Consider the following 25710-nt stretch of genomic DNA (forward strand, 5'->3'; position numbering starts at 1 on the left):
GGTACAGGTTAATAGCCTTCCATGTATCTCAGTTCATTTAAAAATATTTAGTTATGCCGGGCGGTGGTACCGCATGCCTTTAATCCCAGCACTTGGGAGGCAGAGGCAGGCGGATTTCTGAGTTCGAGGCCAGCCTGGTCTACAGAGTGAGTTCCAGGACAGCCAGGGCTACACAGAGAAACCCTGTCTCGAAAAAACAACAAAAAAAATTTAGTTATGTTTGTGTCTGTGTGTAGGATACACGTTTGTGTGTGAGGCACATGTGTGTAGGATACATGTTTGTGTGAGAGGAGCATGTGTGTAGGATACATGTTTGTGTATGAGGTGCACGCGTGCCACAGTGAGCAGGTCAGAGAGCAACCTTGGGTGTTCTTTCCCATCTTACTTCTGAGGCAGGATCTCTTGTTTGCACACTCCAGGCTAGCAATGAGCTTCCAGGATATCCTCCTGTCTCCACCTCCCATCTGGAACAGGGGTGCTAGAACTACAGGCGTGTGCTAAGCCCAGCTTTTACATGGGTTCTGGACTCAGGGATGCGACTTAGGTTGTCAGGTTGCCAGCAGGTACTGTTACCTTCTGAGTCCCCCTCCCAGCCCTGTATTTCATTTTAACAAAAAGAAGCCACCTGAGTTTTGATGGAATGCTAGGGAAAGCAAACACACTGAACCAGAGACGGTTGTGGCTGAGAGTGAAGAGGACCATGGAGAAGCAGAAAGAGGGAGGAAGAGGCAGGATCAGGCAGGAGGTCACTGGGTGAGCTTTTAGGGACTCAGTAGGAGACTCCCTAATGCTGAGACCAAAGCTTCCATTTCAGGGTTCCAAGTGATGGAACCAGGAGCCTGGGGACGATGAGTCTGTGAGTCCAAGGAGCCCCAGATACTTCCCACCTGGATTCCTAGTCCCCAAAGCTGTATTTGTCTTATTGTGTCTTGAGTTCCTCCTGGTGGGTCTGGCTTCCATAGACTTCCTTTGAAGATCCCAGGGTGCCCAGTACTCCAAGTCTGTATCACAGAATTGGTTCAAGGATTCTCTCAGAGGACACCATCCACTGAATTCACTACAGAATTCCTAGGCAGGCTAGAGCACCGTATGTGTTTGTTGATTAAAGTACTAAGGATTAAACTATGGGAAGAAGGTTGGGGAGCAGGGTTTCAAGATGTCTTCCTGCCCAGGATCCAGAGTCTCTGCCGCCAGGACCCCACCCCAAGCTATGTCCTCCCCATCACTGCCTTGAGCCAGGACTGCAATGGAAAAGTGCACCTTCATATACACAGTAGCAAATACAGAGATCCAGCACGTGATCCTCACACAGCTGGACCACAGGGCACCATTGTAACCACCACCTACCAAGCTGTAGACTCAGCCAAGCATCTCAGGATGAGCTGAGGCTAGAGCACAGCTGGAGATTCCAGGAGTGTCTACAGCTAGATCATCCTGTATGTGCCTGATCTCAGTTGAGGGGAAGAGATAACCAGAGACAAGATCCCCAGCAAGCCCATGTTCCAGGAGCTAGCCCGTGAGACAAGAGCCACAGACCCACTGTGCTCCACAGGCCCAGGGTCAGTTCCAGGCTCCGGATCAACTTGGGTCTCAGATGCTGGCTTCCTTCTAGCAGTGATACTACTCCGAGCTGGGAAGCCATGGGACTGGGGGAGCCAGTCCCAAGCGAGAGTGAGATCCAGATGTATCCAAACCCCCAAAAATCTTGTCCTGAGACCAGCAGTAGAACTGCTTCCTCTCTGTTCTGAGCCTGCGTGCCCCAGTGTACATAAGCATTGTGACCCCACCTCTGCCACCCTTGAGATAGTCATGTAGCCTGATGGCCAAATTACAGGTTAAACTTCTCCCTATAAGGAGATGTCCAGCAAATACCTGAAATTCCTCTTCCTGCAAATGAAGCCATCCTGACACTTCAGCTCCAGCAAATGTGTACACTCGGAAAACCCCTACGCATTCCCCAAGATTTGTATAGCCCTTGTCCACCCCCACCCAATAAAGAGAGCTGTTTCACTGAAAACTGTCTCCGGAGCTGTTTCTCCTGCACTCATACTAAGTTCCTGTCTAACCCACCCACCAGGCTAAGCTTTACTCTGTCCAGCCCGGTGCTCTACTGTGTGAGGGCAGAAGCAGACCCGGGAGCCTGCAGTGCTGGCTCCTCCTGGCCCTGCCTCCTGGCCACAGCTGCTTTACTCTAGCATTCCTTTTCTAATAACTGCCGCAGACACCCTGCCCCAGGACCTCCAGCACCTCAGGCAGTACCCGCCCACTCTCTGAACATCCTAGATAAGAGAAGGCCAGAGCCAGGTGTCTGCCCTGCTGGAGAGCAGGGAGGGCCTAGAACCAGGGAACTGAAGGCTCGAGCCAAGACTAAAGCATCAGAAGATGTGGGAGTCTGTTCCCTGCTGGTAATGGCTAACATCTTCATCACTCAGGTAGATCCCTGGACAGCAGGGTATCTAGAAGCCATCAGTGACCCTACAGGGAGGGGACAGGGCAGCAACCCCAGGACTGATGGCCAGTCTGGCTGCAGGGAGTCTCTTCCAGCCTGTTTCCCCCTGGGGCTCCAGAGCAGGTGGTCTGAGGCCAGGAGGGCAGCCCAGCTGGCTCCCTGGGCAGCCAGGATCGCTAGCAAGGGCAGTGTTTGTTTTCCTTGCAGATTGCTGCCTGCCCCCTGGGGCTGGTTACCACCTGCTGCTGTGGTTGCCTGGGGAACCGCTTGCCACAGATGAGGAGCTAGCTGTGGAAACTCTCTGGCAAGGTTGGTCGGAGAGGTGATACTCAAGTAGGCTCTGCCAGAGAGGAGAGCTTGGCAGAAGAGGGAGGCTCGTCATTCACACACAACCCTGTGAGTGGGATGGGAGAGACCTGGGAAAGGCTGCGCCGGAGGCAGGAATACCAGCTCATTCCTTGTTCATTCCCGTGTGTTCTTTGCCTCCCTTCATTGGACCAAACATCCAAGGGTTCTGACTTTGTGCTAGGTGCGTGGATATGGCAAACTGAGTGAGGGTGTCCTAGCCCAGGAAGCTAGCAACATAAAATACAGCTACAGTTCTGTGGGATCCAGGCCCTCGCAGGACCACATGGGTAGCCTGTCCCTATATTGGCAGGAAAGGTAAGTGAAAAACTTCCCTGCTGAAGTGTCTAAGTGTAAATAGATTTTTGAAGGCAGAGTGGACAAGGGGGAGCAGCATGTACATGGTCCAGAAGAGGCTCAGTATAGCACTTCCAGAGGAGACTGAGTATAGCACTTCCAGAGTGTATGCCCAAGCCTGGGCAAAGTAGAAGCCTGGCCAAGAACCAGCCCATTGGAGGGCTTGGGGATGAGATGATATGGGACCACTGAAACAGTTGTGATGAGGCCCCAGGTAGCAAAATGCAGCCCAGGCCTTCCCTGGAGAGAGGCAGGCTTCCCCACTACCTGAGACATGAGAGCTGGAGGGCTCCACAGGGCATCTGAAGGCCCCGAAGCTGCAGGAGGGACCCTCCACTGGGAGAGCCAAGCTAGGCCTCTGGCCCAGGCTGGCAGTCACTGTCCATCTGCCTTTCCCCCTCTACTGCCTCAATACGAGGCACACACCTAGGTGTCCTCTGCCTGCCTGTGGCCATTCCCCTGCTGGAAGATGCTTACTGGCCTAAAAGGTGGAGGTGACATGCAATAGGAGGGACAAATGTGGATAAATACAGCACCCACAGGTGTCAGGAACCAGCTAGGCACAGCACACGTTTCCCCCAGTCCTGGGCCAGCTTTGTGACATGGCTGGTTTTACCCTCATTATGAACATTAAGAAACTGAAGTTCCACCGGGCAGTGGTGGCGCACGCCTTTAATCCCAGCTCTTGGAAGGCAGAGGCAGGCGGATTTCTGAGTTCGAGGCCAGCCTGGTCTACAGGGTGAGTTCCAGGACAGCCAGGGCTACACAGAGAAACCCTGTCTCAAAAAAACAAAACAAAACAAAAACAAAAGAAACTGAAGTTCCTAGACCCCACCCAGCCTCACCAGGTCTGCAGTGATGAAGTCAGAGGTCAGAGGTCAGAGGTCAGACACAGGTGTGGCTCTGAACCCCACCTCTACAAGGCCACAAACACCCACTACATCTCAGGTGCTGCTGAGTCCAAGACGACAAGGTAGCATCTCAGAACTAAGGAGTAATGAGGGAGGAAGCCACAGAGGGCAGGATTTGTCCCAAACAACCTATGCCCCTTGACCTTGGGAGGGACTTAGAGGTTTCCATGAAGAGTAGAAGTGTTGCTAGCTGCCTGTCTCCAGATCATGAGGAAAAAGTCATCCACAGAAAAGAACAGGGCAGAAAAGAACAGGGCTCTAGCCAGCTGCTGACAGGCTAACCAGAAAGGTGGGTGAGCCAGTGAGGGAGACTTCATCATTCTCTCTCCCCCTCCCCTTCCTTTTCTCCCTCCCTCTCCTCCTCCTCCCCCACACCTGGGACAGACACAAATTCTGCTCCATTGCTACTGGCTCACAGAGACTCTGAGCCCAATGTCCGGCAGGTGCCCAGAGCTGAGTTTGGTGGTGGAGGTGGGGAGGCAGTTGGTTTACTAACTTGAACCAGAAGTGTGTAAAGTGAGGTGAGGCAAGAGAATGCCCCTTCAGTCCCAGCACTCAGAGGCTCAGCCAGCACAGGGGTGTACTGTTTAGCGGGTACCATGGCGAGCAGTTGGGGCTCACTGTCGTTTGGGTCTGGGTTGTTCCTGAAAAGCACATATGTGAAAAGCTTGTGTGTCAGACTGTGGTACCAGGGGAAGGGGTGGGGCCAATCTGAGGGAAGTTAGGTATGAGGGGTACCCTTGTTTGGAACTCCAATCCCTTTCCTTCCACAGGCTTTGCTTCCTGGCTACCACAAGGTAAAAGTGTGCCCCACTGCACCCTACGTGCCAGATACCCTGCCTCACTCCTGCCTCACTGTAGGCCCTAAGGCAGCAGGAGCCATGGGCTGTAAATGAAATAACCGACAAAAACATTCTCATTCTTTGAATTTGAGCTGATGAGCCTGGGAGCTGAGATCCTCCCAGAAACCCTAGGAATAAGCCTCTGGAGGGTGGGCAATTTGTCTTTCCGGCCCCACAGTACTGAGGATTATACATGCCCCTGGATGTTAATGCCTCACGCCTGCTACAAATGCCCTTACATGGTTCAGGAGCCCAGAGAGGAAAGCAGAATCCAATGGAGAGATGTGACAGACAGACAGAGAAGTTACATGTATGACAGACTGCCTAGTGTGGGATGGAAAGCCAAAGACAGCAGACAAGACACATGGAATCAAACAACATGTCCGGGTGGCAATGACGTCTGATGTCCCGGACAGAGACTGCACTACCCCTTGCCCACTGCACATCGGCTCCAGCCCTGTGGTTTCAGACCTCCACCAGAGATGGTACCAGCTTACTGCATGCTTCACCTCTCCCTGCAGGATTGCTGGCCACCCCAGTCTATAGCCAGGACACCTAGTGGGGAATAGACTCTGAATATAGATTTTCAGCTCTGGCTTCTTGAAGAAGCACACCAGCAGGTTGAGGTGCCAGTGACCAGGAAGCAGTAGCTAAGTTGTCAAGAAAGTCCCTGAAGAAGATGGAGGCGGGAGTCAGGCTGAGGTCTGGGTCAGGTGACCTCTCATGACTGTTACCTCCAGGGACCTGGGTTTGCTGGTCAGGCCTCTGCTCCACTTGCTCTTCTGCAGGCAGGTCAGTTGCACTGAAAACACACACACTCACAGACACACACATGCACACGCACACACACAGACACACACACCATATCCACACAGACATCCAATCACTATTGGACTTAACTTGCTTGTTTTTGGAGACAGGATTTTTCTATGTTGCCCTGGTTATCCTGAGACTAGCTCTGTAGACCAGGCTAGCCCCAAACTCAAAGAGCCACCTCCCTCTGCCTCCTGGGTGCTGGGATTAAAGGCCTGTACCACCACACCAGGCTGGACTTCTTTTGTAAAAATTTGTATTTATTTTTATCTCACATGTGCATGAGTGTTTGCCTGAACGTGTATGTGTTCTCCATATGCACACCCAGTGTCTGTGGAGCCAGGAGAGGGCGTGGCTGCTTGGTGCAGCACTCAGGTCCTCTGCAGCAGCAAGTGCTCTTGACTGCTAGGGTGTCTCTCCAGACCCTAGGGACTCCATGCTGCAGGCCCTTGCTTCTCCTGTGTCATTGTAAAGGAGCTGGCTCTGGGTTACCTGCCACGGTGAGACAGAGCAAGGAGGTGAGGGGCCTGACACTCACTGAGAGTGCAGATGCAAATCACTTCACAAGTTACACCAATCTTGTAGATGAGGCATCCCACAGAGATGCTGAAGATTAGACCTGGAGGCCAGGGGTAGACATCAAACTTTCCACTCTTCCTGTGTGCTTCCTTCCGCCTTCTTTTACCAGGGTAACTAGTCCAGTTCCTTCCTTGTTTGCTTATCCCAAGGGTAGCTGTCTGCCATGTCTGAGGCCTCTCAGTCTGAAGGAGGCCTGGACTCAGCTTAGTGAAAACTTCAGTTCCTCAGGGGTGTCCAGGGCATAGATGTTGGACTTTCAGTATCAGTACCAAGAAAGGCCTCAGACACCTACTTTGTCACTGAAGTGAGACTTTGGGGCCCTTAAGACAACCCCCATCATTTTGGCAATCATAAGCATTCTGGTGCTCCTAGGTTACTGGAGAGTACACACTGGTAGGGAGAGCGTCCTGCCTGAGGTAAGAGACCAGGCTCAGTGGTACAAGGCAGGCGGAAGCCTTTAGGGCAGAGGAAGCAGTTTAAGCTGATCTTGGGGCCTGCCGGTGTCCCAGCACTCAAGAAATAGATGCAGGAGGGTGAGAAGTTCAAGATCAGCCTGGACTACAGGAAGCTGTCACAAACAAAGCAAACAATGGAGTAACATGGGTACAGTGTAGCAGGCTTTGGGCCTGCGGGGATCTGTGCCCGCAGAGAAAATCCCCTGCCCATCTTCACTTTCTGAACCTGCCCTTTTTGCAGCCCATGCAGCTGCCTAGATTGCTGTGTGCTCTATCCTGTCAAGCTTCTGGTTTGGAATCTCAAAGCCAGAGGCTGAACGTACTGAAGAGAGGCCCCTCTGCAGTGAGTGGCAGCTTTGAAGGAAGAGCAGGATAGGGAGCTTGAGGCCAACGGGTAAAGCTGGGCCCTAACAGGGCAGGATTAAGGGGAGATGTGGGGAACCAGCCTTGTTGGAAAATCCCAGCCAGGCTCAAAGGCGTTGCCCTTCTGTGGAGATCAGGGCCTGAGGAATGGTGTTCCAGCCTGCTGCCAAGAAGACGCAGGAAGTCCTGGGCTCCTAAGCAGGCTTATTGGGTGTTTTTGAGGGCTGTACATCACTGGGATTGATTTGTACCATCTGTTTGGGGCAGCACGTCCCCATACAGTCTACATTGGCTCAAAGAACAACTTTTGGAATTCTAGGCCTGAGTCTTTCTGTTCTCAGTTGCCAATGTAACTGAGTAGTCCCCGTGGGCCGGTAAAGAGCGCAGAGATAAATCACTCTGGAGACGGTTTCTGCGTTATTACATGGGAGCGACCACTCGTGCAATGAAAACTTATCGATTGTGACGGTTAGCATGTTACCTCCGACTGGAGTGAGCGCTCATACCACCAGAGCCTCTGTGCAGGGTCACAATGAAGGAGCTCTGGAAAGTGCAGATGTGTTCACAGGCCAGCTACCGACAACTTACACTGCTGGGCCCCATTTCAGCCCTGGTTTGGGCCTTGTGGACAAACTTGAGCCTGACTCAAGTTTCTGCAGCCTTGTGGGAGAGTCTAAGCCTGGCTCAAGTTTGAGGGCTGTCTTAGTCACTTCCATACCAGAATGACTGACTCAACAGGACCTGTTTGGCCCTGCCTCTGCTCAGGCGTTGCTGATGTAGAGCTTTGTCTGTGTCCGTCACCCCATACCCTCTGTCACCCTTCTCTGCCCCCTACGTCATCTCACCCCTCTGAAATCCCTCCACCCTATGCTCTGAGTTTATATAAACGAGAGATTGTTACATTAAAGTTGAGTTCCTGCCTCGTCAAGACTCCTGGCCGGGTGTGTTTCTTTGGGCTGCAGACACTCACCATCCCGCTCAGCCACGAGAGACACGGCGCGACTGGACTAAGACCTCGCTCCTCTTACCTGGACCTGCCGACTTTAAGGAGCCGACAAAACACTACTTCAGAATTCAGTGTTCTGACCTCAGGAGCATGGTCAGGGGTCCTTGCAGCTGCAAGGTCATGAAGCCCTCAGTGTCTCCAGTTCTCGAGTGCGACCCAGAGGCTTGCCACTAGACTCCCTAGCTCTGGAATGTACCATCAAGTATGGTGAAGGTTACACTAGTCCTTAGAAAGATCTGAGCCTGCTCTCTCTGAGGTGTGGGAAGGGTCAGAGCTGGCTTTCCCAGGGCCTCTGGTCCAGCTGAGTCAAAGCTTCTGGAGGCACTGACTAGCAATGCAGTTCCCAGGCTATCCTCTAGGGGTACCAAGTCCTGATGCAGGGCGACAGTCTCTAATGTAAAAGATAAATTTTTTTTTTTTTTTTTTTTTTGTATATACACACACACACACACACACACACACACACACACACACACACACACTCTCACGGCAGGGACTCATTTATACATCCCTGGCTGGCCATGAACCTAGATACATAGCTGAAGACAATCTGAAACTTCTGATCCTCTTGCTCTACATCCTGAGTCCTAAGATCACAGGTGTACGTTACCATACCAGTTATGTGGTGCGTGGCTGGATCCCAGTCTCGTGCATGTTAGGGCAAGCACACTACCAAATGACACACACACACACACACACACACACACACACACACAGCCTCTAGCTATTTCTTCTATCATCTATCTATCATCTATCTATCTATCTATCTATCTATCTATCTATCTATCTATCTATCCATATAACATATGTGAGTGTTTTGTCTACATATAACTTTGTATACCATGTATATAACTGGTGCTCACAGAGGCCAGGAGAGGGCATCAGATTCTCTGGGACTAGAGAATCTATGAGCCACCAGTGCATGCTCCAAGTCCCCCGTGACCCCTGACCAGGCTCTGCCATGCTGGATTCCAGGCTCCTTACCATCCTGGCTGCAGCCAGTTCCTGCTACTGCTTACATGGTCCTTGCCTCCTGGCCTCTTCACAAGCAGACATGGGCATCAGGACCAAGACAGGAGCCTCACCCCTGTGAGCCATGTGTAGGAAGTGCAGAGACAGGAGAATGCTTTTGCAGCAATGAGGCATTTGTTTTTTTTGTTTTTCTTCTAATATTATTTATTTATTTTTATTTATATGAGTACACTGTAGCTATCTTCAGACACATCAGAAGAAGGCATCAGATCTGATTACAGATGGTTGTGAGCTACCATGTGGTTGCTGGGAATTGAACTTAGGACCGCTGAGACATCTCTCCAGTCCAGTCCAGCCCAGGGTTTTTGTTTTTATCCTTACTACAAAGGAAACATGGTTGTGGTACGAAGTGGGGAACACAGAAGCAAATGTAGAATCAGGGGTCCACAGCCCACTGCGATGTTGGCCTTTAGTCACAGGTGAGCACCACCCACCTGCTGGTGGGCAGAGACACCAGGCAGGCAGGGCCCCTGACCAAGGACAACACAGTCTCCCAGTTAAACATCAGCTTTATTCAGATGCAGGGTACTCGGAGGCTTCCCTCTCTTGTTCCATGGGACATTTAACTCCTGTCCCCTCACCTTCGCAGCTAGACATCAGAACTCGTCCTTTATGTCAAAATGCGGCTGGTCTTCAGGCTTGAAGTCCAGGTTGGGGCTGCCATCCTCATTGAGAATCCTGCGGGCCGTGTAGCCAACAATGGGGTATTTAGCTTTGTACACCTTGCTGAAGACGTCGTCCAGGGTCTCCAGCTCCTTAGCAGTGAGACCGGACTTGGGGAGAAGAAAAGGGAGAGAGAGATGAGCAGATTGATTTTGATACGTTGTGTGTGGCACTGTCCTCTCTCCGCTTCTGCCTTACTAGCCCCAAACTCCAAATGCAAGAGAAAAACATACTAAAACAAAACAAAACCTTTTTTTAGGAGAGAACAGGAGGGCCGGGCAGTGGTGGCACACGCTTTTAATCCCAGCACTTGGGAGGCAGAGGCAGGTGGATTTCTGAGTTCAAGGCCAGCCTGGTCTACAGAGTGAGTTCCAGGACAGCCAGGGCTACACAGAGAAACCCTAAAGGAGAGAGCAGGAGATCCTAAGAGTGTGTGATTGAGTTTCTTGCATTTGGGGAAACTGCAGGGGTCAGCACATCTGGAGTAAAACAGGTGAGGCTCACCCTGGGAAACTGCCTTTGTATTCATGGTGTCCAATTGCCATAAAAGTATGGGGAAAAAACCCCTCCATCTTAAAAGATGGACAACAGACTTTTAAAGAATCAGCTCTAGGTATGCAGGGTATGTACATAGAAGGTGAGGGGTGTTTACAGGACGTGAGTGCAGGATGTGTGTGCGGGGTGTGTGAGCAGAGTCTGCATGTGCTCTGTGACAGCAGAGTGTGGATACAAAGGGTCTGTACAGACAGAGTGCTGGGTGTGTGTGCAGGGGAGCAATGGCTTCATCAGCTTTGTTGGTCAGCTGATACAGGAAATATCTTCCACCGAACACCCAATCCTGGGGGAGCAGCACTACAGCCTGGCCACCTCTCTGTTATTAAACATTTAGATACTCCATCTGCTGTAATTTGAAATGAGGATGCCCCTTTGTGAAAGGTCCATGTGTCAGACCACCTCATTTTCTCTTTTGCTTCTTGTTCATAATGAGCACGGGCTCTGCCACATGTGCTAGCCATGAGATCAGTCATGAACTGAAGCTTCCAGAGTAAATCTTTTCTCTTCAGACATTACTTAGAAGTCTGGAGAGACGGCTTGGTGGTTAAGAGCACTTACTGCTCTGGTAGAGGACCCAGGTTTTGTTCCCAGCATCCTCATCAGGCAGCTCTAAACTGCCTTTGACTCCAGCTTCAGGGGATCTGGTGCCCTCTTCTGGCCTATTCGGGTAGCTGCATGCATGTGGTACACATAAACGGATACAGGCACACATACACAGAAATAAAAATACATTTAAAAAAAAAGTTATTTATGTCAGATATTTTGTTATGATATGGAAGGCAGACTTCCCACTACTTTATTTCTATAATGTTGTGGCTTAAGAATTTGACTCATTGGGTACAGAGATGACTCAGAGGTTAAGAGCACTGGCTGGTCTTTCAGAGGTCCTGAGTTCAATTCCCAGCACCCACATGGTGGCTCATAACCATCTGTAATGAGATCTGGTGCCCTCTTCTGGCCTGCAGGCATACATGCAGGCAGAATGTCATATACATAATAAATAAATAAATCTTAAAAAAAAAAAAGAATTTGACTTATCACAATCTATTTATAGTGATTTGCTAAGCACAATTCAGGTGACTGCCAGGCTACTGTGGCATTTACTATATAAAAATTACTATACTGTACTGTGGCTATTACTATATAAGGTTATTTTAAAACTACATTTATTATGTGTTATGCATGCATGGCATGCACATGCTGGTATGCATGTAGAGGTCAAAGGGAAACTTGCTGGAGTCCATTCTCTCTCCATTTGGGTCCCTGAGATTGAATTCAGTTCATGAGGGTTGATAGCACCTTTACCTGTTGACTCATCTCACCAGTGGTCTCCACTTTTGTTTTTGTTTTATTGTTTTTTAAGACAAAGTTTTTCTATGTAGCCTTGTCTGTCTGGGAACTGGCTCTGTAGACCAGGCTAGCCTGGAACTCAAAAGAGCCACCTGCCTCTGCCTCCCAACTGCTGGGACTAAATGAGTGCTATAACCAGGCCCATTTTTTTAAATGCTGTTTTCTTCTGCACAGAAGCAAGAGCATAGAAAGGAACCTTGTTTCCCTAAGCTCACCCACTAAGCTATGGCAACTACCAAGAGCGGGACTCCGGGATGGGGTGTGTGTGGAACACACACAGGGATGTCCAGCTGACAAGCCCACACAGAGTTTGGTCTTAAGTCTGTAGGCAGTGAGAAGCCATCAGAGGCTCCTAAATAGGGGTGACACAGTAAGACAATGCATTCCAGAGAGTGGTTGGCTACTAAGCCACATAAGCTAATTAGTAGGGTTATTAAGAAGTTTTGTGGGCCAAGGAGCTTGTCCAATGGAAGAGCATTTGCCTACTGTGTGTGTGTGTGTGTGTGTCTGTGTGTGTGTGTGTGTGTCTACATTCAAATCCAGAATTCTGTTTAACCCAAAGACTTAAACAAAACAAACAAAACTGAAAACAACTGGACTCAGTGGTGCACACCTTTAATCTCAGCCCTTGGGAGGCAGAGGCAGTCCTGTGAGTTTGAGGCCAGCCTGGCCTACCTAGAGAGTTCCAGTCTAGACAGGGCTACATAGTGACACTCTGTCTCAAGAACCAAGAACAAAACCCACAGAGGGGAATGGAGCATTTTGACAAAGGCTCATCTGGCTTACAGTGTCGTGAGTGAGGTCCGCAGGATCCAGAGACATCTTGGCCACACCTCTGCTGGAGTCCTTCCCGGCCAAGGCATTGTAGGGGGCTCCTCGTCCATAAAACTCTGCAGTGGGGAGGAAGGAAGAATGTGTGTGCATGGACAGAAGCCAGGAGTTGGGGGTTCTCCAGACTCCCCCGCCCCCCAGTTCTTGGAAAGGCTGAGGTTCTGAGGATAAACTTAACAAGTCAGACGGGAGGCCCAGGTACACACATGGTGCTGCACCAACCCAGAACACACCTGTCAGCTCAGAGACTGTTTACAGAAAACACACAATGAAGTCTCTTTAAAAATTAAAATGTAGGGAGCTGGAGAGATGGCTCAGTGGTTAAGAGCACTGATGGCTCTTCCAGAGGTCCTGAGTTCAATTCCCAGCAACCACATGGTGGCTCACAACCGTCTCTAATGGGATCTGATGCCCTCTTCTGGTGTGTCTAGACAGCTACAGTGTACTCATATACATAAAATAAATAAATCTTTAAAAAAATTAAAATGTAAGTCATGCCTAATGATGCAGGCCTATATTCACAGCTAGAAAGGAAGCTGATGCAGGAGGATTTTGAGTTCAAGGCTATCCTGAACCTACCTCAGAATAAGCACTTTTAAAGGGGAAAAGAGGCTAGTGATGTGGTTCATCACTACATAAAGTCCTGGGTTAAATCCTGTGTGTGTGTGTCTGTCTGTCTGTCACGTGTATGTATGTATGTGGTGTGTATGTATAGTATGTCTGTGTAGTGTGTGGTGTGTATGTATGTATGTATGTATGTATATGTATGGTATGTTTGTATGCATGCCTGTGTGTATCTGTCTTTAGAGTGTGTGTATGTGTGTGTGGTGTGTTTGAATGTGTGTCTATGTGGTGTGTTTGTCTATGTATGTGCTTCTGTCTGTCTACCTGTGTATGGGGGGGTCTGTGTGCTTTCTGTCTCTCTCTGTCTCTCTCTTTCTCTCTCTCTCTCTCTGTGTATGTAGGTATGCAGGTATGCAGGTATGTAGGTAGGTAGGTATGTAGGTAGGTAGGTAGGTATGTAGGTAGGTAGGTAGGTAGGTAGGTAGATGTATACATAGACTAGAAGAGCCTCTGACCTTAAACATCTCAGGAAGCAAAGTTTTCTACTGTGCGGACTTAGAAGAGTAATGAGAACCCACCTTCTGGTATGTAGTAAATACAGTCAGGGAAACTATTACACGGTACTGAAATGTTCTGTTACTCCTGCGGCAGCATCTTAGCTGAGGGACACTCTTCTGGCTTCTAAGAGAGTGCCCATGGGGTTTGAGCTGGACTTCACAGCCCTCCAAGCAGAAACAAGGCATCAATAGGAGACACTAAGTACATAGACCTGTTTTGGTGAAACGCTGACAAGGATCAGCTCCATCCTGCCTTTCAGAGGGAAGGAAAGCCTTGTCTGACAGTACCCTTGCCTCAGTCCTTCAGGAATCTGCTCTGGCCCTGAGTTTCCTGGAAGCGACGAGCCACTTACCTTTCCCAGAGGTGACATCGAACACCACTCCCTTCACCGCCAAGTAGATGGGCTGATCATCCTGGAAAGCAGAGGAGAGGTGTGAGGAGCAGGGGTGAGGCATGGGGAACAGGGGAGAGGTGTGAGGAGCAGGAGAGAGGCATGGGGAACAGGGGAGAGGTGTGAGGAGCAGGGGTGAGGCATGGGGAACAGGGGAGAGGTGTGAGGAGCAGGGGAGAGGCATGGGGAACAGGGGAGAGGTGTGAGGAGCAGGGGTGAGGCATGGGGAACAGGGGAGAGGTGAGGAGCAGGGGAGAGGCATGGGGAACAGGGGAGAGGTGTGAGGAGCAGGGGTGAGGCATGGGGAACGGGAGAGGTGTGAGGAGCAGAGGAGAGGCATGGGGAACAGGGGAGAGGTGTGAGGAGCAGGAGAGAGGCATGGGGAACAGGGGAGAGGTGTGAGGAGCAGGGGTGAGGCATGGGGAACAGGGGAGAGGTGTGAGGAGCAGGGGAGAGGCATGGGGAACAGGGGAGGCATGGGGAACAGGGGAGAGGTGTGAGGAGCAGGAGAGAGGCATGGGGAACAGGGGAGAGGTGTGAGGAGCAGGGGTGAGGCATGGGGAACAGGGGAGAGGTGTGAGGAGCAGGGGAGAGGCATGGGGAACAGGGGAGAGGCATGGGGAACAGGGGAGAGGTGTGAGGAGCAGGAGAGAGGCATGGGGAACAGGGGAGAGGTGTGAGGAGCAGGGGAGAGGCATGGGGAACAGGGGAGAGGTGTGAGCAGCAGGGGAGAGGCCTGAGGCACTGAGGAAGTCACTGGTACAGAGTGCAGCTTACATCACAAACCTGTGGACTGTGGTGTCCTTTCTTGTGAACCTGGACCTTTGTGGTATCCCCACCTGCCCTTTGCCGCCCTTTCAAAGGGTGTTAATGGATCATTATACTCCTCTGTCTGCTCTCCAGAAAGAGGGAAAGACATGGCCTCCCTCCATGTCTGGGAAGGGACATTGGAATGCCTTTTCCAGTTCAGGCTTTGGTCAGAAGCTACAAAGGGATTGAACATGGGTTTGGCAGCTGCCACGCAAGAGAGATGACCGGAAAACAGAGGCGCCTGATCTAAGTTGTGAGAGTCGTAAAGTCAAGAAGAAGCAGATAACTAAGAAGGACTGAACTTTTCTACTTAGGTGTGGGCGCGCACACTTACTCCCAGCATTCAAGAGGCAGACACAAATAGATCTCCATGAACTCAAGGCCAGCCTGGTCTACATAGTGAGTTCCTGGCCAGCCAGCATAGGTCAGCTAGGTTTTTTTTTTTTTTTAATATTATTTTTTAAGATTTATTTATTTATTTTATGTACACTGTACACTGTTGTTGTCTTCAGACACACCAGAAGAGGGCATCGGATCCCATTACAGATGGTTGTGAGCCACCATGTGGTTGCTGGGAATTGAACTCAGGACTTCTGGAAGAGCAGTCAGTGCTCTTAACTGCTGAGCCATCTCTCCAGCCCCAGTCGGCCAGTTTAATATCGACTGCGCTAAAGTCATTTTGGAAGAAGAAACCACAACTGAAAAAAATGTCTTCATAAGACTGGCCTGTAGGCTGACTGCTGATTGCTATGATATGGCTGTGAGTGGAATCACCCCTAGGCTGGTAGTTCTAGATTCTATAAGAAAGTGGGCTGGGCAAACCATGAGGAGCAAGGCAGTAAGCAGCACCCCTCCATGGGTTCTGCTTCAGTTGCCCCCAGCTTCCTGCCTTGCTTGAGTTCCTGACTTCCCTCAGTGATGACTGTTAACTGAAAGTATAAGATGAAATAAACCATTTCCTTCCCAAGTTGCCTTTGGTCATGGTTACTGCATTGTATCACAGCAACAGAAAGCCTATGACACAGGGTCAAACAGTGAGACCTTGTCTCAAGAAACAAAACAATAAAAATGTAATTCTAAAATTGCACACAGGGACTTTCAAGTTAAGCTGGAAGTATCCTAGATTACAAAACAGTCTCCTTGCAGGTGAGACTGTTTGGTGTGCCTTTGTGCATGCATCCGTGTAAGTATGTGTGTGTGTGTGTGTGTGTGTGTGTGTGTGTGGTATGTACTCACATGTGTAAGCTTTGAGACACTGTCTTGCTCTGTAACCTAGGCTGGCCTTGAACTCAGTTCTCCTGAGTGTCTCCTGGGGGTTGGGATTCCAGGCTTGCCCCACCACACCCTGCAGAGTATTTGGAATGGCATAGACTGAGTCAGAGAGGAAGGAAGAACCAAACTTGAGCTTGGAACACAAGGCCCCTCGCCTTCTCTCCCTTGTCCACCAGAGGGCACCCTTAGCCCTGGATGTAGGGGGAGAGTGAGTGGGGCACCAAAGTTACTCAACCTCAGGGTTCCAGGAAAGCATATGTCCAGCAGGAAAGGACAAGAACCTTCTCAGTCCTTCACCTGGGACATGCCGTGGCCTCGTCATCTGGCCTGCCTGCCTGCCTCTGCCCGAGCAGAGGTCAACGGCAAGGTCTCCAGGAGCTCTAGAGCAGGGCCGTGGTAGCCCTGGCCAGAGAGGAAGTAGGTGGAGCGTGGGCACAGCCGGCAGGAGGGCTTTGACATTGGCCAGAGCTCCTGTCCTTCACCAGACTCTGGGCCCAGGGAGGAGCCAGACCAGTTCTCTGCGCCCGCCCGCCCTTGGAAAAGAGGAAACCTGCTGTGGGTGTTTTGGTTTGGTTTTAGTTTTTTGTTAGTTTGTTTTAATTTGATTTTTTTTTTTTTTTGTTTTTTGAGACAGAGTTTTTTTTGTATAGCCCTGGCTGTCCTGGAACTCACTCTGTAGACCAGGCTGGCCTCGAACTCAGAAATCCGCCAGCCTCTGCCTCCCAAGTGCTGGGATTAAAGGCGTGCGCCACCACCACCCGGCTTAATTTGATTTTTGTTTTGTTTTGTTTTCAGAGAAAACTGCTCCGAGGGCATGTTCTTCTAACAACAGGTGACACCCATGACCTATTTCAGGGTCATGGAACAGGGATTTATCAACAAAGTAAAAGGGATGGGAAAAAAATAATAGAACATGTTAAAAATGGAAGTGCCTGAGTGTGAGGTTTTCCTCAGCACTCTCAATTAACTTTTTATAATAAAGTCAAAAGGTGCTGACGCTGGTTCAGGCCGCTGTGCCAGGCACTTTGTGTGTCCGCATCTGTGTAGATGCCTGTGTAGAGGTTCTCCTGGTAACCTGGGAGGGGGAGCTTTACATATCCATCCAGAAGTGCTACCAAGCCAGAGTTTATCAGTACTCAGCCAGGTGTGACAGACCAGGCTGAGAACTACAGTCAGGTGATTTTACATGAAGAAACTTATCATAGTCTGGGTGGGCGTGGCCCGCCCCAATCCACTGAAAGGCCAAGAGGTCCCTGAGGAAAAAGAAACTCCCTAGCAGGGCTTGGTGGTGCTGGCTTTAAGACCTCTGAGTTCTTCGACCTGGTCTACACAGTGAGTCCAGGACACCAGCACTACATAGGAAGAAAGACCCTCTCTCAATACCACTTGGGGGAGGGGAAGAGAGAGAGAGAGAGAGAGAGAGAGAGAGAGAGAGAGAGAGAGAGAGAGAGAGAGAGAGAGAGAGAGAGAGAGAGAGACTGACTTCCTACTGGAGGATTCCAGCCTCCTTCCGGGTACAGCCTGCCTAGTCAGGCAGCCCCACCATCCCCCTATGTAATAGTATCTCCCTCTCTCTGATGCCAACACTATATAGTTGAAAAAACGGCCCCTGTGGTGGTGCTTAGTAACTTTGCCCAACTCACACAGCACAGCAGGAACCCAAGCCAGGACACCATTCAAAGGTAGAAGCTATTGCACCACACAGACCATGATGCTACCCTAGGCAGGGGCAGGGGTTATTTCCCCTGACCGCGGTCAGACCAGACCCATTCCCAGCATGCTCTGCTCTGCTAACTGCCCACAGCACTCCTCTGCCCCAACCATCTCCTTCCCCGGTCCTTCCCATCTCAAGCTTACAGCTCTCCACCCTAAGTCTCCATCCACAATATGAAATATGAAAATTAGGGTCTTTTCTCTATCCTCATTCTGCAGTCTCTGTGAGTGCCTTTCCTTGGGTTCTGTGCTGAGGGTCGGGGGGCTAAGACACCCCCCATATATGGATGAAAGCAAACAACTCTGCAGAGGGAGGGCTGTACTCAGATTGGAGAGGAGAATCACTCCGTTTATTCTCGCCATCTCTTTCCCCGACAGATGATCAAGAGCCGGTCCTCTACCCACTAGAAACCCTGCCTTCTTCCCCAGCTCGTCTGGGCACCCCCATGCAGAGTGTTCCACATAAGCCACATACCCAGTGCAGAGTGAGAAGCCCGCATCGGTTAGGGATGGACTGCCTTGCTAGACAGAAGCCTGCTTTACTAACTGTTGTCCCCACGCGTCTATACCAGGAGTTCCCTCCCCTGTCCCTTACCTATCCCCATGTTCCTATCCCCATGAGTCAAAACCAGCGGTTCTTAACCTTCCTGACGCTGCAACCCTTTCATACAGTTTCACATGCTGTAGTGACCATCCCCCCCCAAAAAATAAGATTATTTCCGTTGCTACTTCATCATTGAAATTTTACTACTGTTATGAGTCGTAATGTAAACATCTGTGTTTTCTGATGCTCTTAGAACCCACAGGCTGAGAACCATCGGCCTAAGCTTGCATCCCTAAAGATCTGCTTGGGAGAGACCCTTGCATACTCGGTCTATGGAAGGCTCGCTAACACCGAAGCTGGGTAGCACGGGGCACATAGATTCAGCAAAGCAACAAGGGTCCTTCCCTCCTGTACCACTGGGCACCTGCCTCAGTTTCCCCCTCTGTAAAAGCAAAGGATAATTCCTGGCATCACTGTCACGGCATGGAACTCATTTTTCCAAACTAGATCCCAGCTTCCTCCGAATTTAAGCAGCTGCCCATATCGGGGGAGCTTTGTTTCCCGCTCTGCATTCATCCCCACAGGCCTAGACACTAAACAGGGCCCGAAGGGCGAACTTCAGTAGGCCTGGGACACCGGGGCAGGAAAAGGAAGAGCAGAGAAGGCCTGGATCATCCATTCTGCCCCAGCCCCCCCCCCCCCCAGCCCAGTGCGCGCGCTCAGGCCGGTCCCTTTGCACAAACTGTAGGCCATGTGGCCCCAGCTCACGCTCACACTAAAGTCTAGAAGGGTCTGAGGTCTGTACTCAGTCCCACAGCGACAAGGCGGGGCGACGGAAGCGCGGGGTGGGGCGTGAGGGCGACGCCCAGCCTCCACCGGGCCTCGCGTGGGTCCCCGCCACCAGCCGGCTGGGGACAGCCACCCGCCCAGGCCGCGCCGCCTACCTCCTCGCCGCCGTAGCGGGCCAGCTCCTCCTCGGTGAAGAGCCGCACCGGGGGGCCGCGCTCTGCGGGGCGCGGTGTCTGCCCGGCCCGGGCTGAGGGCACCGGGACCAGAGCCAGCGCCAGGGCGAGCGCCGCCAGCGGCCACAGCCGCCACCAGGGCGCGGGGCGCGCCATGGACAGCGAGGAGCAGGCGGGAGGACGGCGGGGCGGAGCACGGCCGGCACCTAGGGAGGGGCCCTGTAAGACAGGATCCAGCCTTATCGATTGTCCTCTCCTCCTTTCTCTCTGAGGCTAAGTCCTACTGTGTAGCCTGTAATGTTCTTGAACTGGCAGCGATTCTCCTGCCTCAGCCTCCAGAGAATTGGGATTATAAACTAGTGGCACCAGGCCCGAGTAACTTGCCCCACCTCCCTTCCTCCCTTCCTTCCTTCCTTCCTTCCTTCCTTCCTTCCTTCCTTCTTTCCTTTCTTCTTCCTTCTCTCCATTCCTTCGTCTCCTTCTCTCCCTCCTCATCTTTCACTCCTTCCTTCCTTCCCTCCTACCTTCCCTCCTTCTCTCCCTCTTTCTCCGTCTTTCTCTCCTTCCTCTCTTGTCTTTTTTTCCTTTCCCTTTCCCCCTTTCCTTCCTCCTCTTTTTCCTTCCCTCCCCCTCCCCTTCCTTTCCTTCCAGGTTTTCATTCTGTAGTTCAGACTGGCTATGTCCCAAGGCTGACCTTGCAGAGATATCCTAGCCTGGGTCTTTTATAGGATTGTGTTGCTTTGAAGGCTGTGCCAAACTCACAACACATTATCTGTTTCACACCGAGTCACAGAATCTCAAGGTTAAAGAGGCTCTTCTAACTCGAAGGGTGAAACATCTCAGCCTTCTTGAGGCCTAACACATCCTGACAGTATCTCTGGCCTAGAGCACCCTGGTTGCTCCAACTCCTTTTCTCTCTGCAGGCCTGTGTGTTAGGAAGTCAAAAGATTCTTCCGGCGATTTCTACTGACCACACCGACCGCACTGCCTGTTCCTCGGAGGTCCTGGGTTCTACATTCACACAGCAGCTCACAAACATCTGTAACCCCAGTCCCAGGGACTGGACACCCTTTCTGACTTCTGTAGGCACCAGGCATGAACATGGCGCACAGGCAGAACACACACACACACAAACACAAGTACACATAAATAAAATTTTAAAAGAAGATTGAAACTATTTCCCACTAGTGTTTACTAGTACTTATTTCTTCGCTGAGTCCAACAGTAAAGCAGAAGGGCCACAATACAGATTGTTGGCCACACAGGTGACAGAGAGGCTGGGGCAACCCAAAGAAGACCAGCCACAGGGAGGAGGAGGCGTGGTCACCTGGCTGGAGCGATGAAATAAGAGGCCTTTGGAATTGGGACTGGAATCTTGGGAGAGAAGCTGGAGTTTCACAGGGCTAAGGCTCACAGAGGAGCCTGGTCCTTCCCTTTCCTTGGACCTGCCAGTCTCGGACAGCACTTTCCCTTGACTGAATTCAATGGAAACTCTGCTCTAAAGACTTTCTGATGTCTCATTTTATCCCCTGAGCTCTGTGAACAGCATATTAATACTCAATATGCTAATTAGTAACTAATTGCTAATTAGCAATGAACATGCTAATTGATAGCTAATTCATTTTATTAACACACATTAGTAACAAATACATCATTCGCAACCAATGCTTTGCAAGAAGTAATTTAAGGAAATGAACGTTTATTTTGGCTCACGGTTTTGGAGATACCGTAACACAGGGTGGGAAACACCTGGGAATCGAGGCTAGGCCTTTTGTCCACACCTCAGCAATTAGGAAGCAGAGAAGAAAACGCCAGTGTTTAGCTTACTGTTTCTTTCTCCATTCCTGGACCCAAGCTGAGCAATGGAGCCATCCACATCTGAGACAGGTATTCATTCTCCTGTCTGGAAAAGCACTGCAGACACACCTAAAGGTGTGCTCACCAGGGCACTTGGGTTCTTTATTTAATCAAGTTGACAATCAAAATCAACCACAAACAGGTAGCAATAGTTTCGTCCTACTCATAAGGCAACTGAGGCACAGGCGGGTTAAATGACCTCACCAAGATAACAGGCTCAGAGCAGAGCCGAGCTAGAACTGAGTATGGGGTGCCAGGTTCTCAGTTTCCCTAGCTGCCCTCTGCTGTTCCTAGGTGGACTTTGAGTGGAGAAATGGCACAGACAACTGGGCATACAAGTTGTGGTTTGAATACAAGTGTTTCCCATAGACCCTTAGGGAGTGACACTATTAGGAGGTGTGGCTCTGCTGGAGTAGGTGTGGCTTTGTTGGAAGAAGTGTGTTCCTTGGGGCAGGCTTCAGAAGTTCATGCCAGGCCGAGTTGAAGTGGAAACTTGAGGGTTCTTTGGAGAGTCAGTTGTGTCGGATGGTGTTTTGTTGGAGCAAACACATGAAGGAGTGTTTTCCTGAAGTGAACACAGGTGAGAGACTAAGATGGTCTGTGAAGGAATGTTTCACTAAAGCAGACACAGGAGAAAGGATGCTCTGTTAAAAGGACATGTAAAAGGACACACAATAAAGGATTTTTTTTTTTTACTAAGGACACATTTATATTTCTACTTTGTACTGTGTGGTTGAGCTCCATTTGTCGGGACTCCGTAGAGAGAAACACACCAAAGAGCTTCTGATGATGTGTTACGGCTTCTTGCTGTTTTCGTGGACTTGGGCTGATTGACAGAGTAATGTCAGCTGAGAGACTTGTGTACTAAGATAAGACACATGCTGAGGCAAGACCTGTGGGGGACACGTGACGGTTGGAGGGAGTATACATAGGACTCGAAGGACAAGCCCACTGATCTTCACTTCCCTGAGAGAGGCACGGCCAAGAACTTATCCTGGCATCCCTCCTGGTCCCTCCTGCTGATTTGTGCGGAGGCTGAGGCCTGACTGTTTCTGTTAGGTAGTGCCACCACTGCTGATTCGTGTTTGCTATCCCAACTCTACCGAAATAGACTGCTGGTGTATCCCTGAAGTGTTTGCGAGTGGATCGAGCTGACGCTGCTGGCCTGTGAACTGACACTGCACATGGGAGTTGCTCCAAAAAACCGTTTCTAAATAGATCTACTTCCCCTGTGTCCTTTCTTTTATACCACCCCTTGTGGGTGGTGGCTAAAAGGGAGGTTAAAGTATTTAAGATTAGGTTTTAAAAAAAATTAAAGTTACACCTAGTGGCTCACTCTCTCTCCTGCTGCCTATGAATCCAGATGTAGAACTCTCAGCTACCTCTCCAGCACCATGTCTGCCTGCATGCTGCCATGCGTGCTTCCTGTCATGAGATGACAATGGACTAAACCTCTGAACTGTAAGCCAGTGCCAGTTAAATTATGGGACTTGCTGTGGTCATGGTGTCTCTTCATAGCAATGGGACCCCTCACTAAGACACAAGCCAGAGCCTCAGAGAGTTTACAGTGATGCGCTCCTGTGTATTTGGGAGTGGGGTTAGGTTCCTAGGACTCGTGAACTAAGGAGCACTAACCGTAAAACTTACAGATGTGTCTGGTCTCTTGGCATTATGACTTGATGTTGTCATCTGCAAAGTTCAGTTTTGAAAAATACGCAATCTAGTTTTAAAAAAGAATCTCATAATGTTTTAAGTAAGTTTGTGATTTTGTGTGGGGATCATAGCTGGCCCGGGGCACACAGGGCCCAGGGATGGAGGGGAGACCTACAATCATCACATGAGTAACTGGAGAGCCACTTTGGTTTTGCCAATGGGCCACTCCAGGGTGTCCTGGAATGAAGTGGAATGTCACCACATGGTATCCTCCTGTCTTGACACCATATCCCTGTTTATGGTGGTTTGAATGAGAATGTCTCCTGTAGGGTCATATATTTGAATGCTTTGTCCCTGGTTGGTAGAGCTGTTTGAAAAGGACCAAAGTGTGTGGCCTTGTTGGGGGTGAGGGTGAGCTTTGGGGTTTCTGAAGGTTTGTGAACCCTCAGAGCTTTCTCTCTGCCTCTTGGTTGCAGATCAAGATGTGAGCATCCTTCCCTGGTCATGGATTCTAATGTCTGAAACTGAAAGCCAAAATCAAATACTTCTTTATAAAGTGCCTTGTTCATTGTGTTCTATCACAGAAACAGAAGACACCCTCCGTCTTTTTATAAAGACACAGATCACATCAGACTACCCCATTTCTCTTACACCCAATTAACTCCTTGGTGATTCTATTTCCAACAGGGCTTGCCTTGTTTACCTGAGTTCACTCACCCCCGGAATAGACTACAAAAAGTTGTCCTTGTTTTATGGAGGAGTTGGGAGAAAGGTTAAGGGACCCAAAGAGAACAGGGACTCCACAGGAAGGCCAACAGAGCCAATTAACCTGGCCCTTGTGGGGATCCCAGAGACTGAATCACCAATGTGCTGGACCTAGGCCCCCTGCACATATAGCAGATGAGCAGCTTGGTTTCTATGTGGGTCCCCAACAACTGGAGCAGGGGCTGTCCCTGGGACTGTTGCCTGCCTGCCTGCCTGCCTGCCTGTGGATCCTGGGCCCCTAGATGGACAGCCTTGTCTGGCTTCAGTGGGAGAGGCTGTGCCTGGTCCCAAACATCCTCTTGTGTAGAGTGGGGGTCTCCCATACCATGGGAGTCTGGGTGATTGGGATGGGATGTGGGTTTGACACCCAGAGGGGAGGTTTCTCTTTCTAAGGTAAATGGGGGGGGGGGGGAGGAACTTACATGAGGACTGGGAGGAGAGGACGGGCTGATATTGGTTTGTAAAGTGAAGAAGTGAATAAATTTAATAAAAACGTTATCCTCTGACCTCTCTGCACACACACCACCCAGCACCTCACACACGCATACTAATAACACATGAAACAAACAGGAAGTGATGTGAGGAAACAGCCACCTGGCCTGAAAAACAGAAGTCACACTCTTTTGAAGCATGACCCTGGGAGAAGAGTCCTTGGGGACCTCAAGGGCTGAAAACCCTATTTTATGTTTTCTCCACACTCGCTCGACAGAGCACGGGAATGTGAGAGCTGGGCGTCTTGCTCGTTTCTGGATCCAGTGTGGACATGGCACAGTGTATTTGCTAAACTGAGTTGACTATTGTGTTAGCCAGCGATGAGTACGGCTGCACACTTTTATCTGGCTCCTCTCGGCTATAAAAATCCTTTTATCAATACAGTAAGAAGTTTAATTAGTTGCTTGTATTTTTGTTTAGTAAATGTCTTTAGGGTTTCTATTGCTCTAATAAAACACCATGACCAAAGGTAACTTGGGAAAGAAAGGGTTTATTTCACCTTACAGCTTAAAAACCCAGGGAAGACAGGGCAGGAGCTGATGAGGCAGGAGCCTCCTTGCAGAGGCCATGGAGGGGTGCTGCTTACTGGCTTGCTCCTCCTTGATCATGCTTGGTCGTGCTTGATCAAATTCTTATTGCATCCAGGACCACCAGCCCAGGCAGGTTGGCACTGCCCAAGTGAGCCGGGCTCTCCCACATCTATCATCAATCAAGAAACTGCACCACAGTCTTGCCCACAGACCGACAAGGTGGGGTCAGTTTTTCAATGGAGTTTCACTCCTCCAAAATGACTCCAGCTGGTGTCAAGTTGACATAAAACCAGCTGGTACGGCAAGCATTCGCTAAAGGAGATGGCTAAGCTGGAATTCCATTAGGTGAACTTACCCAGAGTTTTTTTAGGTACCTACACGGTGTTAAGCACTGCACATATTGTCTATAGCTGCTTCTCAAGCTTTTGCTATCATCATGTGTGCACTGTCTACATTCTGGCCCATTTAATAGATAGAAGAGCAAAGCAAAGAGCCTAGGGCAGGGAAGGGTGATGTTAAGACAAAAAAAAAAAAAAAAAAAAAAAGAACCCAATTCTCCCGGACACTCTTGGTAAAAGTGTTAAAGATTTGCTAAGTTCTGAAATCTTCCTTCTGAGGCTTATTTCTGATGAATAAGCAAAGGCGTTTACCAGATGGGCAATTGGATGTCATGCCCAATGTTTGGCTGGAATCACTCCCTGCTCATCCCTTGTACAAGGTGGGGGGGGGGGAACCCGGTCTGCCCTCCTTCCCCCAACCCCGCTCCCACACAGACACTCTACCCCCACTCCCATCCCCACCCCCATCTGCTTGGAGAAAACTCCGGCTAACATGTCACCACTCCTTGTCTCCCTGTTTCCAGCATCCCACCAAGAGTGCCTGCCCAGGGGCTCAGGTTTTGACCATGTATGGACACAAGCCAAGCTCCTAGCTGGCAGGCCATCACGCCTCACCTAACACTATAAAAACCCCTTGCTTGAGCCTGGGTGTGGGACTTTACTGACCTCCATCTGTGAGATCGGTGAACCTACCTGACAACTGCCTCCTA

The 25710-nt window shown here is 50.2% G+C and overlaps 1 protein-coding gene and 1 long non-coding RNA gene across 2 annotated transcripts; one reads left to right on the forward strand and one right to left on the reverse strand.

Annotated features, from left to right (window-relative positions):
* The first annotated feature begins 2742 nt into the window (after positions 1 to 2742).
* Positions 2743 to 8042, forward strand: LOC143443740 (uncharacterized). The gene is made up of 2 exons (XR_013113001.1): positions 2743 to 3112; positions 4836 to 8042. It is a non-coding gene; the product is annotated as an uncharacterized LOC143443740 (long non-coding RNA).
* Positions 8043 to 9643: 1601 nt separating this feature from the next.
* On the reverse strand, positions 9644 to 19573 carry Nenf (neudesin neurotrophic factor). Its single transcript, XM_034513206.1, has 4 exons — positions 19348 to 19573; positions 14026 to 14086; positions 12507 to 12610; positions 9644 to 9925 (listed from the first exon to the last, which is right to left on the reverse strand). The coding sequence occupies exons 1-4, from the start codon at positions 19519 to 19521 to the stop codon at positions 9749 to 9751; spliced, it is 516 nt and encodes a 171-aa protein (XP_034369097.1). The 5' UTR covers positions 19522 to 19573; the 3' UTR covers positions 9644 to 9748.
* Positions 19574 to 25710: the final 6137 nt, after the last annotated feature.

The sequence above is a fragment of the Arvicanthis niloticus genome, chromosome 10, assembly GCF_011762505.2.
Source record: "Arvicanthis niloticus isolate mArvNil1 chromosome 10, mArvNil1.pat.X, whole genome shotgun sequence".
Lineage (NCBI taxonomy): Eukaryota > Metazoa > Chordata > Mammalia > Rodentia > Muridae > Arvicanthis > Arvicanthis niloticus.